This window comes from Cupressus sempervirens, chromosome 2 (assembly GCF_028749045.1).
Source record: "Cupressus sempervirens isolate cs-2001-9-10 chromosome 2, ASM2874904v1, whole genome shotgun sequence".
Classification (NCBI taxonomy): Eukaryota; Viridiplantae; Streptophyta; class Pinopsida; order Cupressales; family Cupressaceae; genus Cupressus; species Cupressus sempervirens.
The window spans coordinates 638,155,302-638,178,125 of NC_143119.1; the positions used below are offsets into that span (position 1 = coordinate 638,155,302).

A 22,824-nucleotide genomic window follows, 5' to 3' on the forward strand; every position below is an offset into this window, starting at 1 on the left:
ATGTGTATATCTAAATACATGTTTCATCTTGGAAGATTTATTTTATCTTCTTGTACATGCATTTAAATGTACATATTAAATAGATAAAATCGTAGATGGAAAACTCACCGAGTACTCGGCAAGTTTCAAACACTCGCCGAGTTTTCCAGCTCGGCGAGTTTTTGACCAGTTGACTCGTCGATTTAAAAACTCAACTGGAGGACATTTACTCGCTGATTAGTCGGCGATTAGTCAGAAAAAATTCGGCAAATTTTTTGTTAAAACTCGCGATTTACTGGCCCGCGGCCTGTGACGGCTAAAAAGGGCAGAAAGTGCTTTTTTTTTCTCATTCTTTGTTCTATTTGCATTGTCTAGAGCCTTGAGGAGTGGAGAGAAGAAAGTTTGGAAGCATTCTTAGCTGATTGCAAATGATTCAAGGTGGATTTGAGTGGATTTTAGAGGATTCTAACCGGTTTTAGAAGACATTTTTCTTTCCAGGTATGTTCATTTTATCATAGTTTGAAAACTTTTTATAGTTTTATAAAAAATGTTCTTTTGTTTTTGCTGTTGTTTGTAAATGTTTTCAAATCATTTAAAATCATTTTAAGTTTAACTCTATGTTTAAGTTTGAACTTTGAATCATTTGAAACCCTAGCTTCTAAGTTCTAACTTTGTTTATTCATTTTTCTACACATTTATGTGTAGGGCAGCGGTCAAGCATTAAAAAAAATGACAAACCCGCATGAAGAGTGGCCACAAACACCATGCCCATCTGGATATATAAGCACTTGGCCTAAAAATGCAAGAGATAGGGCATGGCAGTATGCCTATGAAGCTCCAAATGATATTGGGAAGGTGATATGCATTCCATGTGAGAATTATTTCAGGCATGATATACCACCTTGCAAGCATAAAGAAACATGATTCAAATCCTTGTCTCAAGGTAATTGAAGAAGAAAAAAATTCATCAATGCCCTACTTGTAGCTGCTGAAAAGAAAAAATTGAATAGGGAGAGGGAGAAATTAGCTATGAGGGCAGCCATAGCTGAATCTGAAGGAGCTCTTTTTGATATGCAAGAAGAAGAAGAAGCACTTGAGAACATACTAGGATCTCTTCGTGGCCCACGGATCCGCAAACAAAATATCTCTTTTACTGGTTCCACTTCTTCTACATCTCCTACTTCTTCATCACCATCTGCATCAGGGATAGTGAGTTACTTTGAGCCCGGGAACACACCTGGAGCACAGCCATCATTAGAGGGCACTGCATGGTTCAAGGAGGTGCATAAGCAAACTGATATTGCAGCATTTGATTTTTGGTTTTTCAACAATATCTCAATGAATGCGGCTGATAGTCCCTATTGGATCAATATGGTGAATGCAATTTCAATATCGAGCAAAGGGTACAAGCCACCTAATCGCAAGGATATGAGTGGAAGGTAAGTATTTTACTATTTAGTAATTGTAAATAATTGTGATTCACTTTAGTTTATTGTTATATTTTAAATCTTAATTGTTATAAAATTATTTCCTATTTTTTACTAACACTTTATTTAATATTACACCTAAATTTTGTAGGTTGCTTGACAAAGCGGTTGGTAGGGCAACAATATTGATAGAAGACCAAAAGAAAGAGTGGAAGAAGTATGGCTGCACCATTTTATTTGATGGGTGGACAGATGGAAGAAGTAGAACCATTATTAATTTCTTGGTTGCTTGCAAAGATGATATGGTGTTTTGGAAATCTGTTGACACCTCCAACAAAGTGAAAAATGCAGCCACATTGGCTTTAATGTTGGAGAATGTTGTCATGGAGGTGGGAGTAAAGAATGTGGTGCAAATAATTACAGATAATGCAGCAGCATATGTGGCAGTAGGTAAATTTAATTTTTTATGTTTGAATCAATATGAATCATGAATGTAATGATTTAATTTTTTATGTTTGAATCAATATGAATAATGAATGTAATGCTATGGTATTATTCAATTTAGATTTGATGTAATTTGTAAATACTAAATATGGAAAGTTTGTAACTAATTATTGATTTTTTGCTAATCTTTTAGGTAGAATCCTCCAAGAGAGGCATCCCACACTTTTTTAGTCACCTTGTGCAACACGTCCTTGACCTTCTTTTGGAGGACATAGGAAAACTTGATTGGATGAGTCCAATTGTGGAAGATGCTAGGCAAGTCACCAAATATATCTATAATCACCCATGGATTTTCAGTTTGATGAGAAAGGCCACTAAAGGCAAAGATTTGATGAGACTTGCTATGACAAGGTTTGCAACGGTCTTCTTGACGTTGCAAAGTATTCTTGACCACATATTGGCTTTGAAACAAATGTTTGTGTGTGCTGATTGGGTTGCTTCATTTTACTTAAAGAAGCCCAAAGGAGAGGCTGTGGCACAGATAGTATTTGATGATAGTTTTTTTGCAAAGGCTAAGGAGATTGTGGAGATAACTTCAAGAATCAAAACATTATATTTTTAGTTTATTCAAGTTTCATTATTAATTCATAACTTACTATGTTATTAACTAATTTGTATTTTTCAAATTTCAAATGTAGATGTCTCTGCCCCTGTTTCTAGACTTGCGCATATGTGATGGGCAGCAATCCCCAATGGTAGGTCTTTATGAGGCCATGGATAGGGCCAAAGAGGTTGTTAGAAGTTACTATCATGGGGACAGTCTCAGATTTAAACCCACTTGGGAAATAATTGATAGGGAGTGGAACAATATGTTCCACCAACCCATTCATGCAGCAGGCTACTTCCTCAACCCCAAATTCAGGTACAATGATTGTCCTTGAAGTTGGGATTTTACTAAGACTTTATTTTACTTTACTTTTTAAGGTTGTGCAGTAAGACTTGATATCATTTTCTGTTTGTTTTAGGGCTGATGATTCCTACTCAGATCCTAATGGAGAGGTCATGGAAGGTCTCTCTAAATGCATTGAGAGAATGATATCTAATAAAGCGGAGCAAGACCTTATTGTGACCGAACAACAAGTCTTTGTGGAATTGAGGGGTCCTTTGTTCTTTTCTATGCTAGCAAAGAGAGCAAAATCTACTCAAGCACCAAGTAAAGTGTCAAACTTTAAAACTTTTGCTAATTGATAAGTTGTGTTTCTGATTATCTTTTTTTATTGCTTTATAACTTTTTATATTTTGTTTTGCAGATTCTTGGTGGGCAAGTTGGGGTGGCAATACCCTCAATTTAAAGAAATTTGCTCTCAGAGTCCTATCCCAACCTTGTAGCTCATCCCATTGTGAGCGCAATTGGAGCTTATTTGAGTCCATCCACACAAAGAAAAGAAACAGAATGGCTCAAAAACGGCTTAATGACCTTGTTTATGTGCACTATAATCTAAAGTTGCACATGAAAAAGGCACGGAGTTCAGAACTACCTGGTCCACTTTATCTAGATGAGATAGATCCTTATTCTGATTGGACAGCACAGGAGCCAAGTCCATTGTTTACACCAGATGAGATCGCTGATTTGGAGAGGCAGACCATGGAGGGGGATGCTGAAACTGATTTTCAGTTCACAATGGATGACATTGAGGATGAGGACGAGGATGATGATGATTCAGGATCAGAGGATGAGGCATTACCAATGCCACATATAGGAGGAGATGCATCCTCTTTCAGGACGCCGAGCCAGTCAATAGGTATGTCGAGCGAGGGGGCACAGCCACAAAGTTCACAGTCATGCAGCTCACGCCCTATCCCAATGCAGGGCACTTCTTCTAGGACTAGACCCCCTCGCTTTCATGCTAGTGCAAGTGGAAAGAGGAAGATGTGATTTTATTGATGTATTTAGACTTTTAGTATTTACTTCTAGTTTGACAGATTGAAACTATTTACTATTTTGCTTCCTTCCATGAGCATTCCGCATGAGAATGCAATTTTGTAAGCACTATGCATTTATATATATCCAAACTCTACTTGTTTCTTTTGTATTGTCTTTAATTAACTTATTAGATCCATCTTCTCATTAAATTTTGCAAAATAAATGTATATTTAATTTAATTTCAGTGGTTTTTTAGGTTCGCGAGTTTTTTTTTTAAATTGCCGAGTTTTTCCCGATGAAACTTTTGGGGGGCTTGGCGAGTTTTTGCCTTTGGCGAGTTTTCCAACTATGGATAAAATCATGTATAAAAATAATACTATGATGTCACTTTTAATTTATATCTATGTGTACGTACATAAATATGTATTATAATGATGTGGTGGAAAAGTCAACCAAAAGCCATTTGAGGTACGCATTAATTAAGTTTAAAATATTAATATTTTAAATGTTTATTTAATAGCTCATGCGTGTCCATTAATTGTATCCTGTTATGTAGTCGCTAGGTCCTCAACCACGGTGATTCACGATTCATACCCATTTGCCCAATGATGGCGATGCTCTTTGTGCCCAATTCTTTTCTAACAATGCTTCCACCCCTTTGACGTGCTCCCTATAAGGAAATTCTCTGCAATTAAATCATATTACCATAACAAGTTATTAATCATAAATAATCATAACGGCTAACACCTTTTCAATTCCATGAATTCATGATAAATAATCAACTAGCATATTATCTTCATATGAAATCATAACGACTAACCATCTTACCATTTCGCAGGATTATAACAAATTTAACTATCAACTGACTTCATGTGAACCTCAACGGTTATATGAACATTTTAAATTGGGTCAAAAATTGGGATGTAACACATGCTGCCTTTATATTGACCCAAACAGTTCTTCAACTTCCTCAAGAAATGTGTCTCTTCAGAATCAAGTTCTCCATCAAAACATTCACTAGTTATACACTCCTTGTCTTTTCTTTTCATCGAAACTTTAAATGTTTCCTCCTTTTGAATGAAGAATCAAAGTCTATCCTAATCTCATAGGCGGTTAGAATGCCACAAAGCTCATCAACAATCAACTTATCAAGTTTCTTCATCTCTTCAATCGCTGAAACCTTTGCATCAGAACACGAAGGAAGAGACCTTAAGATTTTCTAAACTACAATGAATTCCTCAACCTTTTCTCCTAAAACCCTCAATAGAGTTAACAACTTCATAAACTCACAGAAACTAAGCAGCAACATTTTCTTCTTCCTGCATCTTGAGACTTTCAAATTTCATTTATGAGTCTAAAGCTTTGCCTTCTTAACCTTGTCATCTACTTCATATGTTTTTTGAAGTTCCTCCCAAATCTCTTTAGCTATATTGCGATGCATTATTTTCCCAAATTGTATCTATGACAAACCACACAAGATTGCAATCATGGCTTTTGCATTGTTTTCAAATGCCTTCTTCACATCAGCGTCCATTGGAGGAGCTAGAGGAACTGTGCATACAAGGCTCACACTATTCCAAACATCAAAACCAAGAGCAATTACATAAGTATGCATTCACATAATCCAAAATGTATAGTTGGAGCCATCAAAAAGGGTACTCTATTCATAGCAAGGCCTTCGTAAGAACCCATGTGTGGAATCAAGATCAATCTCCAAGCGTTTAAGCCCTTTTTCCCAATGAAACCCCACTCTGATACCAATCAAAGAGCACACGAAAAATGATAAGGGTGGGTGGGGGGCAAATCAGTATTTTAACCTTTTAAAACATGGAAACACATAAAACATAGATAAAGCAAACATCAAGATGCAAATACCGAAATTCACATGGAAAACCCTTTTGGGTAAAAGCCACAACACACAATAGCTTTCATTAGTGAAATAGGCACCAATAAAAAGTGAGCACCAACCCTCCTTGATGTGCCAACTCCGAGGCACCACCCTCAATTTGGCACCGACTCAAAAATACATAGAAACCTGAAACTATTCTTGACTAGATCTCTTTAAAACATATCACTTGAATCACCAGCTCAATACATGTATTATCAAAGAGTTATATGCGCAAAAGACTTTGGTCCCTGTTCCTAGGAAGTAATTACACAAAAATAAACAGCCAAGACATATTGATGTATGTTTCCACACCAATCTTTTCTTCAGCTCCATTGCTCCACTAATCCCTAAGGATTGACATAAACCTTCCTATCACAAACCCATTCAATAGATGAATTATTCCTGTCTCTTGAAAGACTTGGTATTATCGGGCATGTAAGAGTTTGATGCAACAAATATATCAATCTCAATATCACTCCACATGAAATCTCTATTGGTTGTTTAATCTTTGATCCTTTCCTAAATGTGTTGTAATTCACGTCAACCCACTAAAAGGTAACACGCTTCAATGTATCTTCCTCATGTATCTTTGCAACAACCTTAGTATGTTGGCACGGCGCTATCACAGGTGGAACAATAAGATGTTAGTGTTGACATGAAACTCATCCCCACGGTCTTCAAGTAAAGAATCCTTAGTTATCGATTCGGGATACAAATCTAATTCTGGCACGTGAATCGGATCCGTGGATTCCCAATTTTTCTTTCCAAATTAGGATTCGTGAATATAAATATATATATATAAGAGAAATATATAATGAAAGAGCGAAATAGAGAGCAAATTTGAGGTGAACTATTATTGGATATGAAATAAAAGGGTTGTTTTAGGGTTAGAAAGTAAAATTTATATTTAAAAAGTCATTAAATAAGTTAGACCCACATAAAACCTTGGCATGCCTATCGATCCTTGAAGATTCGTACCGAATTTGTGTTGGATTCGTGCTGATTCGGGCAGGATCCTTGTTTTACACAATGGACTCGTCGGTATTTGCAGGCCGCAAATCCACGAATCTTGACGAATCCATTGTGTAAAACAAGGATCCTGCCCGGATCAGCACGAATCCGGATCCATCCTCTAGGACATGAATCCGGTAACTAAGGTACCACAAATCTGGACGAATCCACTATGTAAAACAAGGATCCTACCCAAATCAACACAAATCCGGATCCGGATCCAGATCCAGCCTCTAGGGTACAAATCCAGTAACTAAGGTAAAGATCCTTTGCTAAAGCCCATTATCTTATATCCTGAGAGTGTCAAGTATAAAGTATAAACAGCAATTATCATATATTTTGTTTAACAAAACAACCATTCGAAAAAGACAATTACTTCAACCAATTATCTACTTTTATTTGTAGTGCATAATTGTGCTATTAGAGATATCGATCATCATCTCCTTGTGATTTCTTCCTAGCTTAAATGTTAAGTATTGATTGCCTTATTCAAAGGCCTACTGACTGCCAAGATGATTCACGCTATACCCTAGATACCATACGTCAGCTCTTCCATTAAAAAACTACCACTCACAAAAACAACACCTCCACAAATAAATTTCATAGACGTCAACTCTTTTGAATGGTCAATGGTGACATGGCATACAGCATGTGAAGTGAACAAGCAGCCAGCTCAAGCAGACGACCAAGAAGCTCAAACAAACAGCTAAAGTGTGCAACCAAGTAGCTCAAGCACACAGCCAAGTAGCTCAAGCTAACAGCCACGCAGCTCAAGCACAGCCAAAGTAGTTCAACTAGGCAACCAAGCAGTTGATAAAGATCTGATGAATAAATAGTAGCTTGAGAAGCATTTCATTCCTCTTCTTGCCATAGTTCCTTGTTACTTTAAGTAGTTCTCCAAAATTTAAATGACCTTGATCGTCAACGATCCTGCCCAGATCAACACAAATCTGGATCCAGATCCAGCCTCTAGGGTACAAATCCAGTAACTAAGGTAAAGATCCTTTGCTAAAGCCCATTATCTTATATCCTGAGAGTGTCAAGTATAAAGTATAAACAGCAATTATCATATATTTTGTTTAACAAAACAACCATTTGAAAAAGACAATTACTTCAACCAATTATCTACTTTTATTTGTAGTGCATAATCATGCTATTAGAGATATTGATCACCATCTCCTTGTGATTTCTTCCTAGGTTAAATGTTAAGTATTGATTGCTTTATTCAAAGGCCTACTGACTGCCAGGATGATTCACACTATACCCCAGATACCATATGTTAGCTCTTCCATTAAAAAACTACCACTCACAAAAACAACACCTCCACAAATATATTTCATAGACGTCAACTCTTTTGAATGTTCAATGATGACATGGCATACAGCATGTGAAGTGAACAAGCAGCCGGCTCAAACAGACGACCAAGAAGCTCAAACAAACAGCTAAAGCATGCAAACAAGTAGCTCAAGCACACAGCCAAGTAGCTCAAGCTAACAGCCACGCAGCTCAAGCACAGCCAAAGTAGTTCAACTAGGCAACCAAGCAGTTGATGAAGATCTGATGAATAAATAGTAGCTTGAGAAGCATTTCATTCCTCTTCTTGCCATAGTTCCTTGTTACTTTAAGTAGTTCTCCAAAATTTAAATGACCTTGATCGTCAACCCTTGACATCAATGACAAAATATTAAACAATCATTGGAGGTTTGTGAAAGGTATCTCTCAACTTGCTACACCATTGACAAATTTGACAAACAAAGAAGCCTTTGAATGGACAAAATCTGCTCGGATAACTTCTGAAAATGAGGTAAGGAAACTGTCCTAGACTTGCAGTTCCTAATTTTTCATTGTCATTTGTTGTAGAATGTAATGCATCAAGAGAAGAAATTGAGGCTACTCTAACTCAAAGGGGACTTCCCATACATTTGGAAACAAAACACTGAAAGATTTGGAAAGAGGTTACTCTATTTATGACAATGATTAAAAAGATTTAGACAGCATCTGATTTGAGGTGATTTGTTGTGAAAACTGATCATAACAGATTGAAATTCTTTTTGGGTCAAAGAGATTTCAATGATCACCAATAGAAATGAGCAAGTTATGTGGGGCATGAGCAAGTTACAAACATATTATTTGGGAAATGAGTATATGAAAAGAAAGAAAGATGTTGCGGTTGAGCCCCTTTCTTGGAAACCTACTCTATAGTCACTGTTTCTGCTGACTTGAAAGATGCTATGATTTGCTAAAAACACATTTGCCTTTGAATTTCTCAATGACGTGGTCAAAGATGACAGATATATAGTAGTGCAAGGACTCTTCCTCTACAAAAAAGTCCTGTAGTACCTAAATCAAGAGTTAAGGAGAAGATTGTGAGGACATTTCGAGACACACTTTTACCAAGTCATCAAAGATATTGCAAGACATCATGCAAATCCACAAAATATTTTCATGGAAAGGACTTAAAAAGGATGTTCATAAGAATATTAGAGAATGCTTGATTTATCAGTAGAACATTGGCAGCAATTTTACTCCAGTATACCTATGGACATCATCACAAGACTGCCTAAGGCACATAGCAGAGATTGTATTTATGTCACTGTTGACGAATTAACTAAGGGTACTTCTTCGCTATCACTTTAGAATTAAGATACCCCAAGTGTCAAATTTATTTTTAAAAGAAATATTTCAATTGCAAGGCTTGCACAAGAACATTGATAGTGACAGTAGTGCAGGTTTAGTAATTGTTTTTGGCAGGGACTTTTCCACTTGACATGTACAGACATACTATAAGTACTAGCTATCATCCACAAACAAATGGAAAAACAAATATAGTGAACAAGTAGATTAAGGGATACTAAAGAAATTACCCTTCAAAAATATTGTTACAAATCAACAACCTAAATGGAATAACTGGTTGCATTTGGGAGAGTACTGCTACAACATTATTTTCCAAGACAATACACTTTTACCAAGTCATCAAAGATATTGCAAGACTTCATGCAAATCCACAAAAGATTATCATGGAAAGGACTTAAAAAGGAATGTCCATAGGAATATTAGAGAATGCCCGATTATCAGTATAACGTTGAGAGCAATTTTATTCCAGTATACCTATGGACATCATCACAAGACTGCCTAAGGCACATAGCAGAGATTGTATCTATGTCACAGTTGACGAATTAACTAAGGGTACTTCTTGGCTATCACTTTAGAATTAAGGTAACCCGAGTGTCAAATTTATTTTTAAAAGAGATATTTCAATTGCAAGGCTTGCACGAGAACATTGATAGTGACAGTAGTGCAGGTTTAGTAATTGTTTTAGGCAGGGACTTTTCCACTTGGCATGTACAGAACATACTCTAAGTATTATCTATCATCCACAAACAAATGGGAAAAAAATATAGTGAACAAGTAGATTAAGGGGTACTAAAAATATTACCCCTTTAAAATGTTATTACCTTATCAACAACCTAAATGGAATAACTGGTTGCATTTGGGAGAGTACTGCTACAACATTATTTTCCATTAGTACATTGGCATGTCACCATTTAAAGCTTTATATGGACATGTTGCTCTCCTGTGGATTTACTATTTTCCAAATATAGAGTATCCACAATAGGTGATTTGATAAATCAAAGTCATCACATAGTAAGATTACTTGAGAATCACCTATAACAAGCACAAAATCAGTAGAAGGCATATGCAAATTGAAGACATATAGAAGATCTTTTGTGGCAAATGATGTGTTTTTCTTAAGAATGCTACCATCCAAGCACTCTTCCATCAAGGCCTTACACAGTAATAGCGAGAACATCTAAAGTGGCTAAAAATTGCTACCATATAGGCAATCCTCCATCAAGGCATTACAAAATATTGACAAGAACATCTGAATAGTTTGCGAGTTGAAACTTCCCTAAAACAACATTGTTTATTATGTCTTTCAAGATTCTTGTATAAAAAGATTTCTTGGCCGATATCTTGTATCTTCAAAGGACCTAGTTTTGGATAATGAGGGTGAGTTTATTTAATATCCATGCAAATGTTAGATACCAAAGTGAAGAATTTGAGAAGTATCAAACAAAATTTGGACCATTGGAAGAACCTACTACTAGAGGACGCTACATGGAACAGACTAGAGATATTGGAGCATCCAAAATTGCATTGCTCAAGGACAATCAATCTTGCAATGTCTCCTTTCAAATTATTTCTAATCAAAGTTAATATTATCCCATTCCCTATTTCCAATGAGCTAAGGTATTAAAATAGGAAAGATTGGAATTGGTGAGTTAGAGTCTTGCACTTTATCATGCTTACAGAATTTTTGTCCAAACCCTAACTCCGTGGTCCTTGCACTAAGTTACCTTTTCAAGTCAAGGTTTCGGCCATCCCCTTACCCAAGTAGCTCCTACAAGGTAACCAATATGTCTCTCTCTTGAACCCCAATCCCTAAAAAGTGGTAAGAGTCACCATGTATCCCTAAACCTAAAACCTCAAAATTTCTACCTACCTCCCTATGTGATCTAAGCCACCATTATGGACTTGGTAAGGCCTTACAACTATCCAACAAGAATTTTCCCACCTAGAAAGCACTATTCATCCTAAAGACATGTACACATGTACTTCCAACAAAGAAAAAAGACCAAGACAACCATAAAGCCATAATGTGATGGTTTAAGTTTCAAGCCTTGATGGGTCCTCATGCCATCTCTTAGTCATTGTTTGAGCAGATTCCACAGTTGCGATAAAAAGGAGAAGGGTTTCCTCGTGCCTCTAAATACCTTTGCACATCCCAACGAAGCAATTTCTGCGTAAGGGCATCAAAATGATGGCATTGAGGGCATGGGAAACCCTAAAGGACAATCTTACTCAAAGATTGTAAATGAATTTTAATGGTTGTAGGTTTCATGCTGCATCGAGCTTGGCAATTTTGGATTTATAGTAGTTAATGGATTAAAATATAATAGTTTCAGTTTGTTTTGATGTTATTACAGATGTTTTTCCTACAATTGTTGCAAAATAGTTCGATGTGTTTCAAATCCCATTATAAACCATAAAAAGTTATTGAATTTATATTTCATTTATTGGCTTGATTTGTTAATGTAGGTTATCAATTTAATAGTAAAGCTGTGAAGAAATCTAGATTTTAAAAGATCAGATTAAAATAATTAAATCTTGACGTTATTATCTAAAATTATTACTGGGGTCACTAAGTGTTACACACAATGCACACCTATTGTGAAAGAGAAAACAAAAGTTCCAAAGACAATGAAAATGCATGAAATGTTTCTAAAGGCTTGCACAGTTGCACTCTAACCATTCATCCTCTCTTGAGAAGCAAATAGACCCCATTGCATCTTCACCAAGTTGTCGAAGTTGACCATGAAGTGTCCAGACATCCTGGGGATGGCCATACATCCCAATGCCATTTCATCAGATGTGCAAACAACCCAGGGTCGTTCCATTATCATGCAGGAGATTGTGGACATCCAGGACATATCCCCTGCCATCCCACCACTCTGTAGGTGGGGTCCTATGGGTTCCAGAGGGGGCAAAATATGCCTGTGTAGCATAATCATTTTCCTATTGTATGCACATATCTAAGCAGGATGACTGGCACAACAAAATTCCTGCAGTATACTACAGGTTAAACAATAACAGGAATAATTAATAATTAAAGTATCCAATTCTCATATACACCTTCGGAGAACACCTTCTATCAAAGCTATGACATTTAATCTGTAAAACCTGTTCATGATAATTATCTTGCCCAAAAGATTTTTTACAACTTTCACACTGCTGTATATGAGCTTATACATTCGTGAAAATCTTTCTCTGGAATGTACTTATCAAGTTAACAAATAAAAACTACACTTAAATTAGCATGAAAGATGAACTACCCAACCTGAAACAATAGCCAAAAAATAATAACTTGATTTATATAAGAAGACACAAAAGTAGCTGGGTGTACCTGATAAGGCTTCTTTGCCCTGATAAGTGCTTTCATTAAAGTTGTGTATGTGACAACATCCGGTTGGATGCCCTTCAACCATGAAATATCATAGAAAACAAGCCGAATGAGCTTCAATTTGAATCCACCTTTAAATAATTTGACATGTATCCAAATATAGAATGGCTCTAGAAGCAAATGGAAAAAAGCAAGATATGTACACTTATACAAACCTGAGAAAAACTATATAGATAAAGAAATATGATGAAAATTTGTAGTCTGCCAAGCAAAGTGCAAAAGAAACAACATATACAGATGAAATATGATAAAACAAATAGTAAATAAATAGGTATCTGCTTTCAGAGAAGGCAGATAAAGATATGGAAGCATCCAAGAAACAATAATACTTTGACAATACACAAGGTTGCAAACCCACAAGGAAAAGGCAATTGATGGATGACATACTCTTTTTTTCATATGCTCAAACACCCAAAATGCCTCTAAATGTCTTCCAGGTACTGCAAATGCATTTATCATTAAGTTGAGCATTAAAAGATCAGGCTCCACCCCCTCAGCTTCCATAACTGTAAAACAATTCACAGCTTGTTCGCACATGCCCTACAAACAAAGGTAAAAGCATATGTTAAGTATTTGTGTTGTCAATGATAAATTAGCTAGACTCTACCCAGCTTCTTAACAAATGAATTAGTTGTCAATAAGAAACTAACTAGATATCAACTAACTATCGAAAAATGAACTAGAAAAGAATCAAGTAGCATCTTCAAACTATTTAATGTTTCAACAATTTGTATTGAACACTTAATGAGTACAGTCTGGGACTACATTTGTATTTCTTCTTTGCAGATAATCTTTTGTCAAGATTTGTGTATGCTGAAGGTAAAAGCCCCAATAAATTGAATGAATACAACACGCATGTCTGATAAGTTACAAGATTGCCTTCTTATTCTTGGGAAGTACTTATTGCCTTCTTATCCTTGGGAAGTACTTATTGCCTTCTTATCCTTGGGAAGTACACCACTGTCAATTGGTGGCCTGTTATGTATCTAAAAAATTGTGCAGTTATTGGCACACATTATAGAAGATATTAAAATCCACAGATGCTCATAGAGCCTTTCTCATCATATGGGAAAATAGGTTGCCATTACTGCTTCCAAATCCACCTACCAAGGCTAAAACTAAAATTTCTTATATATATATATGGCCACTTGACTTTTGCATAAAAATTAGAGCCTGATATTAGTGACTTCAAACTCCCTTTACCAATGCTAAGATTCAAGATTTACACCTGCCAAAACATGCATGTTCTTGGAATCTGTGCCAAACCAACCAAAATTTTGTATATTTCTGACCTGTTTGTCATTAGAGATGCAATACTACAAGAGCCTCCATTTGCAAGTAACCATTCATGAAACATATGTACAAGGCCCAAATTTAACACAGGTTCAAAATTAATGCTAAGCCAATAGATAAAGTGACAATTAATAAGATTTTTACGATGACAAATTTCAATGTTAGTGACGTAAAGGGCATTAAACAACTATGTAGTATAATTTTCATGATCATTATGATCCACTAAACCCTCCTATGAAGCATGTGAAATTTCATATTAACAATTCAACCATTTTCCAGAATGAATCCCTTAAGATCCCCTTCAGACAGGCCATTATAAGCTACAAATATGCATTGATGAGATTATAGTTCGATTTAGAAGAAATAAATATGTTGTACTTGGAAAGAGTAAAATGCTAAAGTATTTGCAGATTCAATTGTTAATCTTAACCAAAATGATTTGATATTGTGGATTAGACAGCTCACATTCTGTCCATGCTCGAGGACTAATTTAATCTCATTCCAACAAAAAGAAACATTTTCACAAGAACAACAAATCCAAGGATTTTTAGGAACCAAACACCTTCTAAACCTTCTAGAAGAAACCAGCAATGATTCGCTCAAACCCAGTAGCAAGAGCAGTATCACTCAAAGGTTTCAATTGTAAAAAATCATTTGGCAAAACCAATATGTTGGTCCATATTTTGGGCATGATTTGCCTATTGAATCAGTCAAAGAACTGCTGAAAAATCTCACAGATTCACAACCAAATGAATTCTTAATAAGAATGGAATCAAACCAATTAAACATCATTGCTAAAATTTAAAGCCTATAACTATGTATATATCAGTGTAAAACCTTCTGGATATTCCTAGGAAGTGTGCACAGTATACACATTGTTGGGACTCAAAATTGCAAGCCCATTTCGAGTACCTATTTGTGAAAATTGCTAAAAGTGAACCCCTACAGATGCTTTTCATGCACATGTACCCAGCCATCATTTTGACGCCTATGATGTGTTTCAAGTGCTGATCACCTCACATTTAGTATGTGCATGCATTTCATGATGATAAATTGCAAGTCCGAGTCATTTTGTGAAGTGTCATTTTGACCATTTGAGAAACCTGCATTTTTTGCCTAAGTGTCAAACAGCAATGGAAGGCCTAGTTTGTGATTGAATATCTTGCACCTGGTAAAGTTTCATGACTCGCCACTTTGGGAGTGCTTGGTATGCATATTAGAGAACCTGTGTTCTAGATTTCAAGTCATTTCGACATGTTTTGATAAGATTTTGAATCCCTCAAAGTTGTTTGTTCATTGTTGTCATGCTGATGCTCATTGTTCAGAATTCCAAGAAGCCCTGTTTGACAGAGAATATTTTGTAACCAGTTGAGCCTTTTGAAGGAATGGTCATATCCCTGCATTGAAGTCATAAATGACAACCTATGTTTGCAATTTCAAGGTCTGATGCATAGTTGAAAAAAACTGCAATATATCGCTAATATCATGAGATATTATGAACAAAACTGTCAGGCGATATAGATGCCAAATAAATCGCCAACGATATTTTGAAAAAATACACCGTATTTAGGATGAAAAAATCACACCGTATTTACAATATTTTAGTCAAAAAACCACTGATTATAGTCAACTTGAAAAACAATGAAGTTTTCTAAAGAGTTTTTCCATTTTCCCGTGGGCTGCAACGGCTAACAAAAAGGCTGCAATGGCTGGTAAGGAAAGATACGATTACTAAGTAGTATTAAGACACGCAGATTCAGACTGCTGAATAGATTTAGACACAGAAACTTTTTTGATGATATGCCTGAAAGATACCATCACATGGAGTGCTGATTGTTGGATACACACATAATGGTTTTGCTCTTCAACAGGTTGGGAAAAAAAAAATTTGGAAATTTAATGTAAATTTGTCTAAGTATGCCAAATTTCATCCCCAATGAATGACTTGAAAAGTCAACACATAGTAGTCAAATCTCCTCACGTCCCAGGCAAGGATTAATGTTGTTTCATATTATGCTCCTATATACACATCAACATCACCATATATAACTTTATAGAGCTATAAGTTGTAAATTTATAGAACTATAAGTTAAGAATTGATGATCGTGAGTTTATAGATAAGTTCATAATATACGAATTTTAATTTATTCGAACTGGTATTGTAAATTTATAATATTGTATATTAATACTAAAGTAGTATAATATTGTATATTAATAAATTCATTATACAGAGTTATAAATTACTATATATATAATAAATTATAATACTGCATATTTATTCTTAATGCTAATATGCATATGCATTGGTTACTAACAATATTTATTAATAAATTATAAATTCATTATAGAGAACAAATATATTAATTTATAGTGTTCATTTCTAATTCCTTATTAATATATATCTATAAAAATTATATATTTTTCAAATATTCCATAAAAGTGCCGAGTTTTTGGCGATTCTGAGATTTTAAAAAAATTTGAGTCAGTCGAGATATTGCCGAAACCGAGATTTTCAACTATGGTCTAATGAACCCCTTTGATAAGTTTGCCAAGCTGATTCTATTTGCAAAAACTTAAAACAGTCCAATTGCTTTCTATAGCAGTTTATAAGTAGCCCTATTTGACAAATCATAACTTTGACCCAGTTGACCGAAATGTGAAAATTCTCTCTAATGCATTCTAGAGGTCAAAGACGTGTTATGTTTCAAATTTGAGCCTATGACGAATCCATTTGACTAGTTTTCAAACGCGATTCCAAATGCAATTTCTAAAGTTTTACTGGTAATCAAATGTGCAGAATGATTGAAATGCCTGTTCAAGATGTTATAACTTTGAAACCGTGATAGATAAAGCCAAACGGATTTCACCACTATAATCTACTCTAAAAACACTTCCAGTATGCCAATTTTCAAATCTTGACGAATCCATATGCATATTTTTTCAAGCTCATTCCATTTGCAAAAATCACTATTATGCTAGTGTACCCAATTCTGCAATTCCCATAAGCCAACTTTGCACCCCTACCAAATTTGCCCAATTATTTGTCATCAGCCCAATTGTGCCTTTATACTCTCCATATAAGAGTCTACTAATGCCCCAGGTTTCATATCCCCAAGTGGTTGTCTGATCAGTTTTCAAAGCCAAAACCAAATACAATTTCATGTTTGAAGGAGTAAGAGTCTACTAATGCCCTAGGTTTCATATCCCCAAGTGGTTGTTTGATCAGTTTTCAAAGCCAAAACCAAATACAATTTCATGTTTCCAACATGTTGTTTGCAAGAGCGATTTGAAAAGGGCAGCTTTCTTAGTCAATATCTTTTGACTAAATGATCGTCATAAGGTGAGATTTTGCAGACTGAAAGGGTATATACCAAAGAGTGTGTTAGATGCCAAGGTTTGATCAAGTGTTTTTGTCAATTTTTAAGGTTGTTCATTGAGGTTCTCGACACAAAAGTGACACTTACCAGAAAGGGTAGGAAATGGTTTCTAATGAATCAACTAGTGATTGAATTCAATCCATTCAAGAAGATTGTTCAGAACAATTTGAGAGGTTAAGTTGATTGAAATTGAAAAAAGGTAGGACTTGTCTTAGGCCCGACTTGCCTCATCATAAGCAATCATTAAGATAATGAGTTGTTTTACATAATGCCCATAGTTTATTATCAATCTTGCACTAAAATTCAATACCACTTTCAACAGCAAGAAAATATTCATGGTGTGTTATATGTTCTAAAGGCCTTTCAAAGTCAAAAGTTTCATGAAATGGATATTTTGTTAAGAAGACTAGATCACTCTCGAGGCAACACAAGGGGTAATTATATGTGGTCACAATTGTTCAATTACTAAAAAAGGATTGCAAATGATTTATGAAGGATGCTACATCTATGTCTCACCCCTAATTTTATCACTAAAATGGCATTAACCAAATAGGTATGTTTTATAAATTAGAAGAGTTTATGCTAGAATAGTGAATGCACTTGGAACACTATTTGGAGGTAGATACAAAAAGGCCTCTTCTATAGACCAAATTGGAGCTTGCATGAACAGTTTGTATACCGGTTCATAAAGGGGTTGTGGAGATTCCCATGATCTCCTATAGAGATATAAAAGGAATGTTATTTCGTTGAGAGTGGAGCTTTGGATACTATATTCCTAAGTGCCGAATTTTGTGCATCGAAGAGCAGTGGACAAGCAAAGGATAAAATTGAACATAACAAGGAAGGCATCAAGATCTGCATTTTTTATTTCTCTTTCTACGTACACAGTTGGTCCCAATTTTCTGGACAAGTTTCCACAGCTGTGATTCCACCATTTTCTCAGCATTCTCTTCTATGAACAGCAACAATGGAGTTATAGTGTTTAGTTCTCATCTATTTGGTGTTTTATGAGTTATCTTCATGCATTTTGATTGTATTTGTCTCAATGAAATGAATACAAAGCAGAAAAATCACTTAGTTTCATTCTGATTCTTGTCTCCTATCTCTGTTGTTTGCAATTTCTTGGTGATTTCTGGTCAAAGAACATAGATCCCAGTTGCAGCTCATTTTGGGTTGTATGTTTTGATGTTTTTTGCCATTGATTCAAATAATCAAGTAAATGCTTGATATGTCTTAACAGGGTTGCAGATTTCATGGAAGAATTTGATGAGCATGAGATTCGGTATGAATATTGACGTCTGATTCACAAAGCGAAGAGATAGATCGTTGATATCTTGATGTGTGTTGTAATTTGTGGAATACCTAATGGATAGGGCACTGATCAGTCATAGGATCTACACGTTCCTTGTTGTTTCATGTGTTTGGTTATGCTGAAATCAATCTTTAATCAAAATCTTTGTCCCTTTCATGTTGTAGAGCTGAAATGGATACCCACACTTAGCTTGCCAATCTCATAGGTGATGTTATTAGCTATTTCATGCCTTTGTCATTGCATGAGCATAGAAGATTTGGAGTTTTCATCTGCTTAATATAGATTCAGATTTATGGTTTTTGCACTTGTAACATAATAGAATCTAAGGTCTACCCGCCTAGGTCTTACAGAGCCTAAAGTGAAGGAGTTTAGCCTTATAGTTGGCCCGGGTTCTAATCAAAGCGTATCCATTATAGGAGTTAGCCACCCTTAGATGCATTTTGTTTCAGCTTCCCTGTAGTTAAAATCACTGTTAAATCAGGAGCCAACACACACTATGCAAGTTATATAGAGCTGCATAACACAAGGACCTGTAAATTTTTATAGCACAGACATTCAGGTGATACTATAGTCCCAAAATGCTCTCTGAATCCATTACAGAGATCCCTTCAATCACCTTTCTAAGAAAGGGGACAGTCAAAAAGTTCTCAAATAAGCCTTTTAACTTCATACTAGACCTACACCTAAGTGATAGAAGAATGAAAGTAAACTCCATGAGACACATTAGAATGTCTGCACACTTATTTAACATTGGGAATATTGGTTATAACTTACCATCTGTAACATATTTCATTAAATAGGGAAGACCCTTTGGTGAAATGGCAGGGCTTCTTTCCTATAGTGCCAAAAACCAAGGTTCAAACCTCTCAAGATGGCTCTCCACTATGTAAACTGTGGAGATTGTTTATCTTGGTGTTAACACACAATGAAAAAAGTAAATGCATATCAACATTTAGCATGCTTCTTCGCTCTGTCTCTCCTATCTCCAATCAATTCAATGCATGTTTCAAGCAATTCAAATTGCCTTCCCTCATGCATTTGTTGGCAAGTGATCAGTGACGAAGGCATAGATGTTGTCATTGATGGCAACATAATCAGTTGGTACATTGCTTGATCAGATAATCAATTTTGATGGAAAGTAATCATGAAAAATGCCCAAGTATAATACAGGAAAACAGTGTAAAGTCGAACAGTTTTGGGCAGCGAGCACAGGATATTGATCAAACATGGCTACAATTTTGGATTTTGGTAATATACAGTGCATATATACTACAGGTATGGTCACCTGTTTATATGTTGGTTGCCACTGGTATAATAACCCCTACATTATTGTTCTTAATCCTGTAGATTTTAGATTCTACACGTTTCTCAATTAAAAACTTCCAATTATAATTAAAATCTTTACCTCTGTTAAGTCAGTTCACCTATATTGAAGAACATAGAAAAAGATTTCATCTCCATTTTACATAACTTGTTACAGACATTAATTCCAACCTTGTTATTTTAACTATCCTTTGTTTTGGAACATAATATTGTATTAAAATTTACTTTCTTGACCTTATGGCTAGACACCAGCCATGACATTTCTGTCAAATATCTATCTAGATGCATAATGAGGATCTGAAATAGTGCAGAAGAAATATGAAGTCCCTTGGAAGGGATATGAGAAACCATGAATCTCCTAATCAAGCAGAACCAAGAAGCCACATTCTTGTTGATTGTGAATAGCAGGTATGCCTTGATGATTTTGATGATGAAGAACATAAAAACTATCATTGCGTAACATTTGAGACTTGAATATTTTCATTTCTGCAAATTATGAGGCATTTAAATATTTTATTTACTGGCAATTATGAGCATCACTATTCTTATAATGCTGAATATATATATATGTGTGTGTGTGTGTGTGTGTATACATATATACACACACACATATACATGTGTGTGTGTGTGTGTTGTATGCATGTATATTTGTATACCCCAACCCAAGGGAAAGAATTGGTGTCTGCCACGACAAGATCTGATACTTGTAACAAAATCAGTGGTAACTTAGGCAAAGGCAAATATATTCCTTATTTTCTTGTCTTGGAATTGCCAGTGCAATATAGTTTACAACATCTAACAAATCTTGTTGCATTATAGGCCAAAATACGTACCATTAAAAATGAGTAATTGTCGTACCTACATCAAATTGATCTTGTTGCTTTCTAGTAGTGATAGTTGATGCAATGTAAAGATAGGTACAAGAGATTCTGGTATGAGTTGAATCTTATACTCTGCCTCCCTTTTTGGTGGCAACACTCTTATCTCTATGAATACTTTCTGAAAAGATTACAAAACTTAAGCCAGGTCTTTCTATTTAGAGTTAGCCTTGGTAGAAATTATTAGTCCAACTATTTTCATATATCAAAGCTAAAGGAGAGAAAATTGCTTGGTTTCTTGAATAAACTTATTGGCTTTATAAACACTTAGCATAGCTACTTCACCCATGCTTTAGTGCCCTTTGATTATGTAGTTAACCGCAAACTTGATCCGTCTATACTTGTTAGCATGATTATAGGGTTCCATGAGTCCTGGCAGGACTCACAAAGTCCCAAGGCAAGCCACCCAAAGCAAGGCTGGCTACCTCAAGGCTCAAACTCAAAGGAGTCAAACCGAGTCTGGGCTGACTTGCCAAGTCAGCCAGACTCGGGTGACTCGCCAAGTCCTGAGATTGGGACTTGACTGCAGTAGGCTGGGAATATAAAGTACAAAAAAAAACAATTTTTTAATACTTCGACTTGTTGGGTTTATAACTTTTTCTCAGACACAAAAAGAGCATTCTTTCATTTGCAAATGCAAGGAAGAGAGGAAAAAAGAGACTAGAGGAAAGCATTAGTGTTTTGGAGAATAGACCAAAAGATCGATTTCCTCTCAGATATTGATTGCTGATTGTTTGTGCAAGTTAGTACCTTGCATTCACGCACTAAGAGGAGTTACAATACACTTTTAGAGGAGGACCCTACAAATTTGAAGAGGTGATTTAAAAAATAATTTGTTGTTTTCTTTTTTCTTTTACATTCATATTTCCAATTGTTTACATTTGTTTTAATTTTGTTTCATTTTGAGTTGATGGAAAAGTAAGAAACCCTAGCTTTGGTTTTCCTTTACTTTCTTAAAATTCAATTTAACTAGAATGTGTAGGATTTGTAGATGCTTACTTTTTCATTCAAGATATATAGGCAACAGCATAATGTCTAAGCCTCGAAGCAGTGCACCTACTGGTAACCCATATGCAAACCCTATTAGATGGCAAAGGGATAAGGCTTGGAAACATGTCATCACCATATCAAAAAAAGGAGAATTTAGTTTTCGGATTGCAAAGTTAAATATAGTGGGGAAGGTATTAACCGATTGAAATATCACCTTGCACATATACCAAGGTGTAATGTCCCCTTTTCTAGTCCAATAAATTTTGATGCATCGTTAGCCCATTTTGCCTTGGTCCTGTGGGCTAACTAGGATTTCATAGGGATCAAATTCTGTTTTGGACTAGACAGTTTCAGGTACAGCCTATCAGGGTTGTTTTAATGGGATTTCTAAATATTTCTCACAAGCTTAACATTCTTGGAATTTCAATGTTGGGAGTGTCTTGCAGAGAGCTTTCCAGCAAGTTATTACTCATGTTTATCTTAGTCCATCTGATGAGTAATTTTAATGATGATTGACTTTAAAACATTAAGTTCATATTATTAATGTCACTTTATTATTATATGAGCACTTTATTTTCTTAAGTGGGAAAAAGGATATTTCAAAAGGAAATAACGAAACAGAGAAAGCAATGTGAAGAGTCACCAAGTTGGACTTAAAGAGGGAAAGGGGCTCATTTGTAGCATACTTGAATTATGATTTAGATTTTATTCTCTCTTGGAGAGTTCTGCAAAGATTCAACTTTCAGCAGGTGAGAGGACCGAAACCCTCAGGCTTGGAGGCAGTGGACAAAAAACACATCGTCTGCTGGAGATATCACATGGGTATCTCGCTTGTGCTTAAATATTTCTTTCATATTATCTAATCTAACTATAGTTTTTTGTGTTTACGATTGGATTTGGTTATTGTACTACTGAGGATTAAAATGCATTAACATTTCTGAGATTATATTTTATCT

At 35.4% G+C, this 22,824-nt stretch overlaps 1 protein-coding gene across 7 annotated transcripts in view; it reads right to left on the minus strand.

Annotated features, from left to right (window-relative positions):
* The window catches only part of LOC149574989 (Pentatricopeptide repeat (PPR-like) superfamily protein), an 88,724-nt gene that overhangs the window by 39,871 nt on the left and 26,029 nt on the right, over positions 1–22,824 (minus strand). For 5 of the 7 annotated variants that reach the window (XM_089814833.1, XM_089814836.1, XM_089814835.1 and 2 more), the window contains exons 2-3: positions 13,083–13,235; positions 12,639–12,710 (exon numbers count right to left, since the gene is read on the minus strand). In XM_089814833.1, the coding sequence (XP_089670959.1) occupies positions 12,639–12,710; positions 13,083–13,235 (225 nt within the window). Of the gene's footprint in view, positions 1–11,826; positions 12,308–12,638; positions 12,711–13,082; positions 13,236–22,824 lie in introns of those variants that run through there. The other 2 variants (XM_089814838.1, XM_089814834.1) reach the window with 2 other exon arrangements.